Genomic DNA, 12,538 nt, shown 5'->3' on the forward strand with positions numbered 1-12,538 from the left:
CCAGAAGTAGGTAGGGCAGAAGGTAGTTTTCTGCTGGATTTGTGAGCTGAATTGGGACATGTGAGGATCCAGCAAATGCTAAAGCCGGTGTAAGGGTGAGAGGTGTCTAAGTAGCAAGATCTTCTGTGCAAGTTTGGAACAGCTCTGCCAACTCTTGATTCTTTTAAGTATCTTCCCATTACTGATGCAGTATAAACAAAAGTACTGGAAAAAAACCCACCAGCAAAGCCCACGCAGCCCAGTCCTTTGAGTAGGGACATCAAGAGAATTGCTCAAGGCATGAGGAGACTAACCAGTCCCTAAGGAAAAGAATGAGGTGAACACTCCGTAAACAGTACCGCTTTGTGTGTACAGGGGGTATTTCAATGTTTTCACAAAGGAAAACACACTGACCAAGGTTATAGAACTTCAAACTTGGTCTGAAAAATGCTTGTCAAAATGGCTGTACATGAATATTTCATAATCATCGATTCCAACTTCCAAATAAAGCTCCCTGTAAAGAATTTTTTTCCAACTCATTCTGAGGTTGACTTTTCTGGCTTGCACATTACCTCAATAAAGACATTGCAATGGGAATTCACAGAATACATTTGTCAACAACACAGAAATCTGAAGAGATTCCTGTTCCCTGTGCTATAGATGTACTGGCTTTGCAGGGCTAAATCTGGCAAAAGCTTATTGCAAGCAGCAAGCAAACACACAGGGCATTGAACAAACACAAGGCAGCAGGAACTAGCCACTATTTCAACCAGAAATGCACTGAGCAGTCTAGAAGTATTCAAAGGGAACAAAAGACAACAATGTTGTTGCTATTACTTTCTACCCATCATAAGACACACAATACACGCGAATGCAATAGCCAGAAGAAGAGGAATCGACTTGTGTTCTGAGCAGTAGAGAGATGGAAAATATCCCCTTTCAGCATCAGAGGCTACAACATACTATTTCCAATCCCTTCAGCATGTGCTGCGCAGCTCCACCTCCACCGCCCTCCCGTAGATCACGTGTCTGTAGGAACCAGACCCTTTCCCAGGGATCCCCAAGTGCATGCTTCATTTCAGGTGATGCCACTTAAAAGTGACATTTTACAGGACCCAAAGAAACCCTAAATGTCACTCACTGGACCCTTCAGTCTGGCCACATGCCATAGCTGGGGCTGCCCAACATTCATGTGACAGCTCAACTGCAATAAAAGTTAGAAAAGATGGTTCAATGACATACAGTTCGTAGTTTTGATCTTCTGTCTCTTGCTGCACTGACAGCTCCTCCAAAGTTGCATCAATATCCAGCTGATTCGTCTCCAGCTGCCGTAGCAACGTCTCCCTCTGAAGAAAGGAAAACAAGCTGGGTCTGAGCAGAAAGGGTCATTGTAACAGATCTCTGTGTGCTCACAGAGTGCAGGGAGATCTTGTGTCACCACCATCCACTGCAATGAATTAAACAGGAGCTTTGGTCCCTCTCACGGTGTGCAGTTTAAATACAGAGGCACAAAGGGAAGCTGAAGCAGTAGCAAAAGTATGTTAATCCAGAAAGTCTGTGTGTAAGAAAGTAATTTGTTCTGCGAGCTATACTCAACCATAAATCAATAACGTGTGATTTTCAGACACAGCATCACCAGTCGCATTTGGAGAACAGTATCAGCTCCTGTGGAGAACAGCTGTGCAACCCATTCATTCTGATCTTTCATTTCTTCCCTGTGCTAAAGGAGCCCCCCTGTGAGTAGGACCCAGCTGATGCAAAACCTCACAATAATTTTCTTTTCACTGACAGGGTAGATGAGTGAGCACAACCTGTCAGGTCAGTGAAATTTCAGAAGTCACTGCCTCTCTGCCTTCAGTTGCTGCCCCACAGATGGGGGACAGGCACTCCAGTCCATTTCAAGAGTGCAATAAAGTGAGTTGGCTTCACTCATGTAACACGGGGTAGCTTAATTCAGCCCTTCCCTGTCCACATTTCCAACAGAATCCAAGCAAAAACCTCAGCCGAGGGGAAATGCTGGCTTAAAAGGCTCAAAATCAATTGCAGATGGTCACAGGACTCTCCTCCTGATAGCCCAGATGGCAACGAGAAGAGATCAATAACCACACGCATTACGCTGAGGCTGCACGGGCACGGCCAGCTCCAAAGGCTCACCTGCAGCAGACCCTGCACCGGGCTCCTCACCCGCTGCCAACTTGCACTGCCGCCCAGACAGGAGGAGACAGAAGAGAAACCCCAGATCTCCTCCAAACTGCAAAGGTTTTTGCTTGTATAACTGCCTTACCCTCGACGCACATTTAAGCTTTTCACTACGACAAATATTTCTGAAGCTTAGCGTCAATGACCGTGGGGAATTTCTAGTTCCATGTTTGACAACATATGTGCTCACTGCAGGAAGATCCCATTGGAATAAAAAGCACAAAAGGAAATCTGCTACAGAATTTACAGAATAACATCCCTATCGGAAGACAAACATTGTATAAAGCGATGGCATTCAGTGTCTACATGCATGTATCATTGACAATAAAGTTTCATAGACATGACAACTCTGGAGCTAACGGGAAAGTGTACGAATTTAAAGAGCGAGTAACTCATCTGCCTTACATAAACCAGACCACACTGCTCTGCCCAGGGGAGTAGTCAGGGCAAAGCCCGAGCCCTCCATGGAACAGGCTGATTTATATCAAATTCTACCATGACTTAAATCAGCAAGCAAGGCTTAAGTAATTTTTATTTTGTATTATAAGACCAAGTGATTCATAGTGGTTGATAACCTTTAAACATGCTCATTTACTGGAAGATACAGTCTTTCTTGAAATTTAAGAGCTTCTATGATCATCTGAGCTAATTTACTGCTTCCCAAACATTTAGATTCTTCATTTTTACCTTTGTCATTGTGTTAAGAGCTTGGACTGATCCATATTTCCTTTGCTAGGTAATTTTTATTCATCATATTCATAAGCTCTACGCAGATGGAAACTTGACTTCAATTAACATGTATACAAAGAATTATGAAGTCATTAGTGAACTCAAATTCCCTTTATTGTGGTATACAGACAAGAAAGTTTCAGCAAAACATGCTATACATATTTAAACTTGCTACACTAAACAGAAGTACTAATCCAGATTTTAGAAGTAATTCTAGATTTTAGAATTCAAGATTCAAGAAATTCAACATTTTAGAAGCAATAGATTTTATCTTTTGATGTTATTCACACAGTGTAAGCAAAAATGAGCACGTTTTCTGCTGCTTAATCCTCAGTTTCCTAAAATGAGTGAAATAAATGCTGAGCAAATTAGCTGAATAAACAGAGACAGAAGGGACACTGCTCTCCAGTGCTTACCTTAGGCACTCAGATAATGGCTTTTATTAACCAAGTGGTTTGCCTTTCCTCATACTTTGGCAGTAAGACATATACCAGAGTTGTATTTATTTCGATTTTCACAGATCACAGTAAATTAAGAACTTCGATTTAATTAAGAGAGAGTTGCATTTAATTTTGTAAAAATTCATCACTAATAATGGACTTACAAGTACTGAAAAAATAAATTCTGTTTTACCATGCTGGTATTAAAATATTAAAGATACAGCTTATTTTTAGCAATGACCCAAAAGAAGGGAATAAATCATGTGTGCTACAGACCAATGCTTTGGCTGAATGCCACTTTCAAGGGCTCCCTGGGAAAAGGCAATTTCAGCTGCCTGCAGAATTCTGTCTCCTTCCAGCGCAGCATCCGAAAGCCCAGTTGACCTGATCACATTTGCACATTATGTGGGCCACCAGCAATACCTACAGCTAAACTGCATTCTCAGGTTTGACAATCCCTCCCCTGGAAAGGAACTGATAAATAATTAAAGAGCTTGTGCTGCTAGAGAGAACGTGTTCTATACCGGGGGTATGAATTTCAGCCACTGCTTTCTTCATGAAAGATGCATGAATGTGAGCTGAACGCAGAAATGTGCAACTTTGAACCAACGCACTGAACACGAGCCCTGCCAAAGGACAGCCTGGAATCTCGCACACAGCTGAACGACTCCTCTTCCCCTTGAGAGCTGCGGGAGGCCAGGCTGAGGAACACGGAGGAACCTCAGAGCTCGACTGAGACTGATTAAATCATACGTGCATTTAATACCTAGCAGCACTCCTCTCCTTTAACCCTGCTTTGCACCGAAGTACCAGGGAAATTACTCCTTTCTGGAGCCTGTTACTGGCAAGTCTCTTTGAAGGTGTAAGCAAAACCTTCAGGAATTAAGTCTAGCTGTGATTTTCCTACAAATTCTAACACCATGCTGCGTGGGTTGTTAATCAGGCCCAGCGGGACCAGCCCTGGCTCCCCGGGCACTCGAAGGCAAGACTCCCAGCGCGTCTCCAGGAGCAGTAAAACACCCAGAGCCACCCAGTAGCAGCTACTGCAGAGCAGCATGAAGCTCTTTGAATAAACCTGTGGCACAAATGCAAGCGGTGCTGGAAAAACTAAGTGCAGCACATCTCAGCTGAAGTTTGACATGAAGTAAAGCCCCGAAGCCTTTGGGTGGAAGAAACCAAAAGCCTCCAAATTTGCAGTGTCACCTACCACGGCACAGAATGGCAAGGCCAGAGATCTCCTGCACACCAGAGGGAAGTGAAAGAAGCCATCTCCAAGTTGGATCCTATGCTGTGATTTCTATCAGAATGCACGGAAAAGCACCCGCCTGCAATCCCTGTATGAGCACAGAACTGCAGGAATTAATTCTGGCATTGCTGTTCTAAAGGACAAGCCAGGCAGCTACGGTCTGATCCCTCTCTCCTTGAACGACAGGCACAGGACAACCTCCCCAACCACCACCTTCTGTATCGAGGTACAAAGAACAGAGCAAACATGTTCACAAGCCAATCCAAATCTCCCCTTGCACATCTCAGGAACTACACTTTTAAAGTCTTTTCAGGTTTGTTTCCACAGCGTTGAATTATTTAATTACATTACATGAAAAACACAGGATTTGGGAGCCTAATTATGTGGCACCTGCACCTTTTGGACTATCCCCCTGAGCTCACTGAGCAGCACAACAAAAGTCAGCTGCTCACCCCATTTCCCTCGCTTCTCCTAAGCAACTGTCACTGGAATCTCCAAACAACTAAAGGTTTTATCAGATTTATTTTTTCTATTTCCCTGAAGACCAAGATTTGTCCAAGAAGTTCTCTGGCTTTGGGGCCAACTGCCTTACCTAAGTGTCCTAATTGCTTTCAGTCTCAGATTAATAGATCATGTTTACTTATACACAGCACATTTAAATGAAAGGTCCCCGAAGATTCGCATCCTAAAGCTGCTTCCAAGCAAACCTGATACTATAAATGCTTCGGTATTTCCTGGTTATGACTCTGGCTAGGAAAATCAGTGCATGTACTGACTATCAACATCATCATTATGAGTAGCTTTCAGAAACAAATCTGGCAGGGAGCCTGTTCTAATGTCTTTTTCTCGTATCAACATCTATTTGAGAAGAAAAGGAGAGAGCTACAAATCTGACAAAAGTAACCTGGGAACTAATTATTCTGCATGGTTTCCACAAGACATCACTTTACCATAGGAGCTGAGGTTACAAAACCAAACATTCAACCAACATCATGCTGGTAGATTTCAATCTTCTCCACTGAGCACCAAGTCAGGTTTATATCTCAGATTTCTATAACTTCCTCCTCAAAAATGTATTGTTTGACATGTTTTACGGGCTTTTTAGACATTCGATTTTCTTATCCTGGTTCTTTCTGCTCTGCAGCCTGAGGACGTGGCAACATACACTAATATATCTGAGCTGCTTCTGAACTAGCATTTCAGTGGGGATTATTTCTACAAAAACACACACAGACATTTCACTTACTGGTGAAAGATAATAAAGATGAACTGCCTGGTTTTTTTTTCCATCCAATAGAAAACAATGATAAAACATCATATGTACCCCCAAAACGCATATGATGTTGATCCCAAAAGACCCCCACATGATCACCCCCCAAAAGGTCCTCTTCTAAAGGACCACAGCTGAGAATCCCACCCTTCCGTGCCCATTCAGCCTTTGCCTTTCCACTCGGTCCACCCAAGAAGCCTCAGTTATGAAGGAAATAGCAGCCTTGGATCTGTGTGCACAGGATCCAAGCAGATCAGTTACCATTAGGGCAAAGATTTTCAGCAAACAGTTGTCACTGAACTGTTTGGTTTATGACCAAATCTCTTTTCATCTGAGCTTTAATTGAACAGAAATTAAATACAAAGTTTAACAAATATGCGTATGTAACATTTTTGACTTGGTAACTATACCACTGGACGTGATTTTCTTGCCAGTGTTATTCACCACCTTGGAGCCTTTCTCCAGATGTAAGCGTTGGCAAACACAGCAGAGAAGAGTCCTCTCACAAGCAGAGACATGTTTACGTCACAGGCACCAACGTACTAACATAATTTTGTTAACAATTCTTACGAAAACAAAAATCCACTCAGGATTTTTAACAACAAAAGAAACCCCAAATATCAAATTCCCACCTTAGAGGAACCAAGACCCTCTCTCTTACCTGCAGCTGCAAGAAGGGGATGTTGAAGAACTTGTGCAGGTACTTGAGGCCAAAGCTGTTCTTCATGGAAGACTCAGCATAGCGAAAATATGAGGAGCCGGGAGGCCTGTCTCAACCAGATAAGTAGAGAGAAGAAAATTGTACAAAGGACATGGATTGCACACACGCAGAAGAGGCACTTGCTTAATTACACACCATGAACAGTCCTCGTTTACAAGCCAACCCCTCAATCCCCAAATGTAGGCTAGCAGGTCACTCTGCTAGGGACTCATATTTTGTTTACAGACAAAATTCACACTTGGCTCTTCCTGAAGGGTGCCAGAACGCAGCTGCTGTTACGTTGCAGCGTCATGCGGCTGCCAGACTAAGAAATACTATGTCAGGACACTGGGCCATCGCTTTACTAAACTGGGGGTTTCACAGCCATACAAGCTGTTCATTTCTTGGTGAAGGTTTTTGTTTAAAGCCACAAAACAGACCTACATTAAGTAACAAGCGCCAGCAGTGGGCATTAAACTCAATTAAGTCACATATAGAGATGAACTTGCAAATAAATCATTACATTACGGAATCAAGCCTTTAAAACTGTGTTTAACTTTTAAACTTTAACATTTCTGTGTGCCTGACACAGCCACAAACAAGTAAGAGACTGGGAAAACGAAAAAATGCTTTAAAAACATAAAACCACCCAAAAAAAGGTACTATCTATTGAATCCTGACCAACAAATAATATTTTTTACTAAATAACAGAGCGCCTCAGATCTCTGCATAAGGGAAAATCTTGCCTGGCTGACAAGGGAGGTGCATGACTTGGCTGTGCCCAGTAAATGCTGTGTGGGGATGCTCTCAGAGGAAGAGCAAGGACAGCTACACTAGCTGGCTCTCTTGTAGCAGAATTATTTAGAGAACAGTTGTGCTGCAGGGAAAGGACTCTTTCACAAGAGGACTATCCAGAAAGAAAATGACTTCTTGGGAAAAGCACTTCTGAAAGGCACATGCTGGCAGGCATTCACTGTTTCCAGGAATACAGCTAACGACCTGCCCAGTACAGGCTCCTAGATCAAGGGAAAAAGAGCCCATCATGTAAACTGAAGCTGCTGTGTGAGACACTTGGAGCTACGAAAGCCCAAAAGCTAGGCAGAGGGTCAGAGAATGAACGTGATGTACATCTGAAACACGGCAGCAATACAGTTATCTACGTTAATGACAGAGAGCAGCCGAGGTCTGCTCCTCTGCCTGGTGCCCGTGGTGCCACCTTACCTGTTTAGATTGTCGATGAGGTCCCGCACGTCGCCAGGCAGAATGACCCGGTGCTCCCCCATGTCTCGGTAGTTCCCCAGCACGCATACTGGAACGTGGGTCGGCACTTTAGGAAGCTCCCTCAGAATATAGTTAAATGTCCTTCACCATAGGAGAGAGAGATACAGGCAGATGAGTGGGAAACATCATTCTGTGAGCAGTTTCACGCACAAATCACAGAAAAAAAAAGTAAGATTTTTTTTTCCAAAATCCTTCCAAGACTGTGGCTTCTTTGCCCCCCCTCAGAGATATACATTAATTCTAAATATGTTTGTATCATTCTTTATTCAAAAACAACTTGACAAGTTCAATAATCCACTTCCACCAGCAACCTCACATCTCCTACAGCAATATTCCCCTCAGTCCTACAAAACTGTGTGGAGTCAGCAGAAGAAAAGGATTCCATCCCTTCAGCTGTCAACGGACTCACTGACCCATACCAAACCTGTAAAACACAAGCTTAAATATAAAGCAGGAACTCTTACCACCTCCTCTTTCCACTCTGGCTTCCATATGTCTCTCACCCAGCTCAGCAGATGTGCAAAATGAACAGTTCATTATTTCTGTACATTAATGCAGCCTGGGGCCTCTAAATAATCCTTACTAATACCAGTCTTCCTGGGAATTTCTCATTAGCATTCCCCCTTCCCTAGTGCTCTCTAGAGCAGGGGTTTGTAACACACCCGGCATACTTTCCACCTGTGATAGCACTAATTATCAAGCCTCAGGCAGCAGCGTATCAGAAACCGCAGTACACAACCCCACAGGGAGACTGCTTGTTTAGAACAGGCCCGGGAGAGGAGTGTATTAAAAGACACGTCAGAAGATGAAGCTATTATTATTTTAAGGGATACAAGCTTGCTTCAACTCAGTAGGCTGGTTATCAGCTCCAGAGTCCACGTGGGAATCAAGAGGTCTAGAAGTCATTTGTTTTCACTAAACAAGTGAGAATCACATGGTGCATGCCGCTGAAGAAGTCTTACCACTGTTTGGTGATGTCAAACATCATCACTACGCCATTGCAGTTCTTATAGACATCCAGGAACTCTGCATCCAGAGCCATTTCTGACTCTGCCTGAGGAAATAAAGGCCAAAGAAGCAGTAAATAACTTGATTCAACTTCAGGCTTGTAGAGAACACAACTGATACAGTGCTGAACAGGCAAACTTTCTACAGTGACAGTCACTATAAGAAGTATTCCTGGATGTCACATCATCATCATCATTTAAGCAAGATACCTGGTGGTTCACAGCTTCCACTGCCCAAAGGAGCAGGATGTGAAGCACCTGACAGTGTCTGAAAAAAACACATCTGACAGCAAATTCTAAAACTCACCCCCTCCTCTTTCCCCTGTGCCCCCAAATCCTGTGTTGAGAAGATAACTCCGTATAAACTTCAGGATGGAGGACAGAGGACACAGCTCCCATTCCATCTCTTTGCTGACCCAAATATTGACTGTACTTCGAATGCTTCTGGTGCATAAAGCTGGGATGAGGTTTCTACCAAGTTTCTCCCATGCAGGGCTGAAAGTATTTATTAACACCCGAATTGCTTTTCATCATTTGGACTCTGCCCGCTGCAAAGTACAGCACTGGTCACAACTCAACCTCCAAGGCTCCTGCTGCAATTTGGTGCCTATGGATCAATTCTCACTCATTTCCCGGCAGCGGAAAATGCACCCACATTTGTAAAGGAAGAAGCAGCTGTGCTATCTGTTGTCATAGAGGCTTCTTCCTATAGGAGAACATCTTAAAATAAAATTATCCTCATCTGACCGCACAGATTGAGCAGGACTGGCACCCTTGTGAAAGAGGTAACTCTTCACTGCCCTGAGCCATCCCCAGCACAGAGTGCTCAGCTCTCTGCACACCAGTGACACTGCCTTTCCTAGCAATTCCAACAAAGCAGTTATTGAGTGAGTACCAGAACACCGCCCATGCACCGAGCCCCAAAGGGCACTGCCACATGAACAGGAGCAATAAAGCTCTTGAAGAGCTGCAGCAGAGATCATGGGATCAAGAGCCGTTAAACTGATTTTTTTCCTGAGGATTAACTCGTACATCTTTTGAAAGAGATGCCATGCAAGTCCACAGGCAGCCCCAATGCAGTTTGGGGAACGTGGTAGCACGGTCTCCCATACAGCAGTTTGTTCTACAGCAGAAGATCCAAAGGGGAGACATTCGTGCAAGAGCCTTGAGGAAGCCACTCTGTTTACTTTTACTCACTAGGTAGCACTTCTATTGCCCCTTCCTCCTCTGCATTTCAAAGGGTGTTAAAAGGTAATTGTTAGCCCAGTTTTAAGAAGCAGCCAGGGAGCACAGCATCAAGTGACTTCTCCAGGTCTCCCAAGAAGTCCATTACAAAAGGACTTCCTGCCACTGTCCATGTGCAGACAGGTACAAAGCTACTGAGTAAACATTTGGGTGCAGTCATTCCCAAAAGATAGAATGGAAAACAGTGGGAAAGTTGTGGTGAGGGCACGAACCAGGATAAAATGCACAGGCAATGGAGTGAAGAGCATCAGGGATCACATTGCCCCTCAACCGCCTGCCAGGTCAGCCTTAAAGCAGAAACAAGTATAGAACTTACTTTCCATGGACCAAAGGTAGACTAGAGGTTGCATTCAAGGTGACTCACCTCCTGAGGGTCATTTTCCAGTTTCAAACCATCTCCTCGTTTTTTGCATTTTCCTTAAAAAGAATTGTAAAAAAAAAAAAAAAAAAAAGCATTACACTGGGCAGAGAACTCCAGGATGGGTCTGGGCAGGATCACAGCATTTTGAACATGACCTTAAAGCAGATCCAACTTCTACTATAAGCATGGGGAATGAGGAGGGCTGGGACAGGCATGCCTCGTTGAACAATGCCAGCTACCCTGCTCAAGAATACCAGCTAGTCTAATTCAAAGATGAATAGGAAGAAAAGTCTGGGGTAGATTAAACCACGCTCTTCACAGCATAAAGTCACAATGACTGAATAATACAGGATTTGGTGCACTCCCTGGCCACAAAGGGAAGCTGTTTTGTTGCATTTTTTGTTGCATTGGTGGTGAAGAAGCAAAAGATTGTGGGGTTGCTATGACTGAACTGCACAACTCCATACGCAGTCTTCCTGAGACACACCACGACGTTGCTGTGCTATGGCACTGACCTGGAGCAAGCAGCCTTGTAAATAAAGGTGATCTCAGATCCCACTGGGTGCTTTGGGCTGACTTGTGACCAAAAAAAAAGGGGTGGTAGGAGACGATGAGAATTTAACAGCCAAAAGGCAGACAGAACTTATATAATCCAAGCAAAATCAAATAAACTGTGGTGAGGGGCTGTGGAGAAGTAGAGGAGAGACAGCTCACACGTGCATGAAAGGCCAGAGCCAGAGGGTCAGGTCTGGTCATCACCAGCGATGGTGCAGAAAGGAAATCCTCCAGAGGCACCATCTAAAGCCACATGCTCTACAGACACGCACACAAAAATAAGCTAGAGCACAGGTAAAACTCTGCTTAAGCTCACAGGGAAGTGCAAGAGGCAGCAGGCTAAACACTTGGAGACGACACTAGAAAACCACTAGAGAGACCTGCCCTGCAGTCCCACAGCCACGGTCCCGTCTGAAGGAATCTGCAGGCTTCTCTCCAACTCATCTGCTTCCTCTAAGACACGTGCTAAAATACAGCCCTTATACTTAAAGGCCAGACCCCCTGAGACTTCTCCCTTTTCTTACAGCTTCAATAAGCACTGGATAAGGTCACAAACTGACATTTTAAAGTACCACTGGCATTTGACTCAGCATCCCCAGAAAAGGAGTGAGTGTTTTTAAACCTCAGGCTGCCTGAAAATTGTGAGTTACACGAAGTTTTAATGCTGCAGGATATAGAAGGAGGTTCCAGTCCCTACACCCTGACAGTGTCTGGCGCGTGCTTCTGTGCATCACTACAAAACATTTGCCCCCATCGTGTCATCTTACTGTTGACATCCGAAAGCAGCAGAAATAATCCTGATCCTTCCTCATTCATGCAATGTGGTTCCCTGGAGGATTCAAGCATGGGCTCTGATTTTTCCCAGTGCAACTGAAGGTGTGGGATGCCTAGGACGTGCGTGCCTTTTCCCACTTCAATTAAATTCATTTCAAGTCAGTGGCATTCGTGTGGCTCATCTGAATGTCAACACATCACTATTTCTGCAGTTACTGCTAAATTATGCTTGGCATGACCTGAATTTCTAGGTATTAAAACAGAAGCCCAAGCAACCACAAATACTCTTCATAGGTCCTCTCGTCCTGAGCAACCAAGGTGTCTTTCTAACCTGGACATATTTACAACCAATGATTTGAGACTGAATATATGACTTGCACACCTCTCCCCGTTTATGGCTTTATGTGCGTATCAAGAGGAATGAGTAATATTCTTACATGATGCTCATCGCTGCTGTAAAGGAGGTCATCTACAAAGGAGTAACAGAGCTGAAAGGCGCATGTGTGTACATATTCATGTGCAGTGTCTATTTTTGGAACCAAAACTGCAGGATGAGCCAGATAAAGACAAGATGTATATAGTGAAAAGGTGCAATTCAGCCTGTAAAGGCAAGTGCACAATGAAGACTGCGTTGTTTTACGAACAAGGTCCTGTGTTTAAGGTTGCAATGACGTGTAATCTAGGAGCTTCAATTAGAAAGCAAGGGTCTTCACGTTGCGATTGCGCTCGGCTTCTCTACCTGGAACGGTGAC

At 44.0% G+C, this 12,538-nt stretch overlaps 1 protein-coding gene across 1 annotated transcript in view; it reads right to left on the minus strand.

The window, feature by feature from the left end:
• The window catches only part of RABL6 (RAB, member RAS oncogene family like 6), a 51,025-nt gene that overhangs the window by 24,390 nt on the left and 14,097 nt on the right, over window positions 1–12,538 (minus strand). The window contains exons 4-8 of the mRNA XM_068414017.1: window positions 10,461–10,513; window positions 8,807–8,898; window positions 7,785–7,925; window positions 6,525–6,630; window positions 1,222–1,325 (exon numbers count right to left, since the gene is read on the minus strand). Coding sequence (XP_068270118.1) covers window positions 1,222–1,325; window positions 6,525–6,630; window positions 7,785–7,925; window positions 8,807–8,898; window positions 10,461–10,513 — 496 coding nt within the window. The remainder of the gene's footprint in view (window positions 1–1,221; window positions 1,326–6,524; window positions 6,631–7,784; window positions 7,926–8,806; window positions 8,899–10,460; window positions 10,514–12,538) is intronic.

Source organism: Nyctibius grandis, chromosome 16, assembly GCF_013368605.1.
Source record: "Nyctibius grandis isolate bNycGra1 chromosome 16, bNycGra1.pri, whole genome shotgun sequence".
Lineage (NCBI taxonomy): Eukaryota > Metazoa > Chordata > Aves > Nyctibiiformes > Nyctibiidae > Nyctibius > Nyctibius grandis.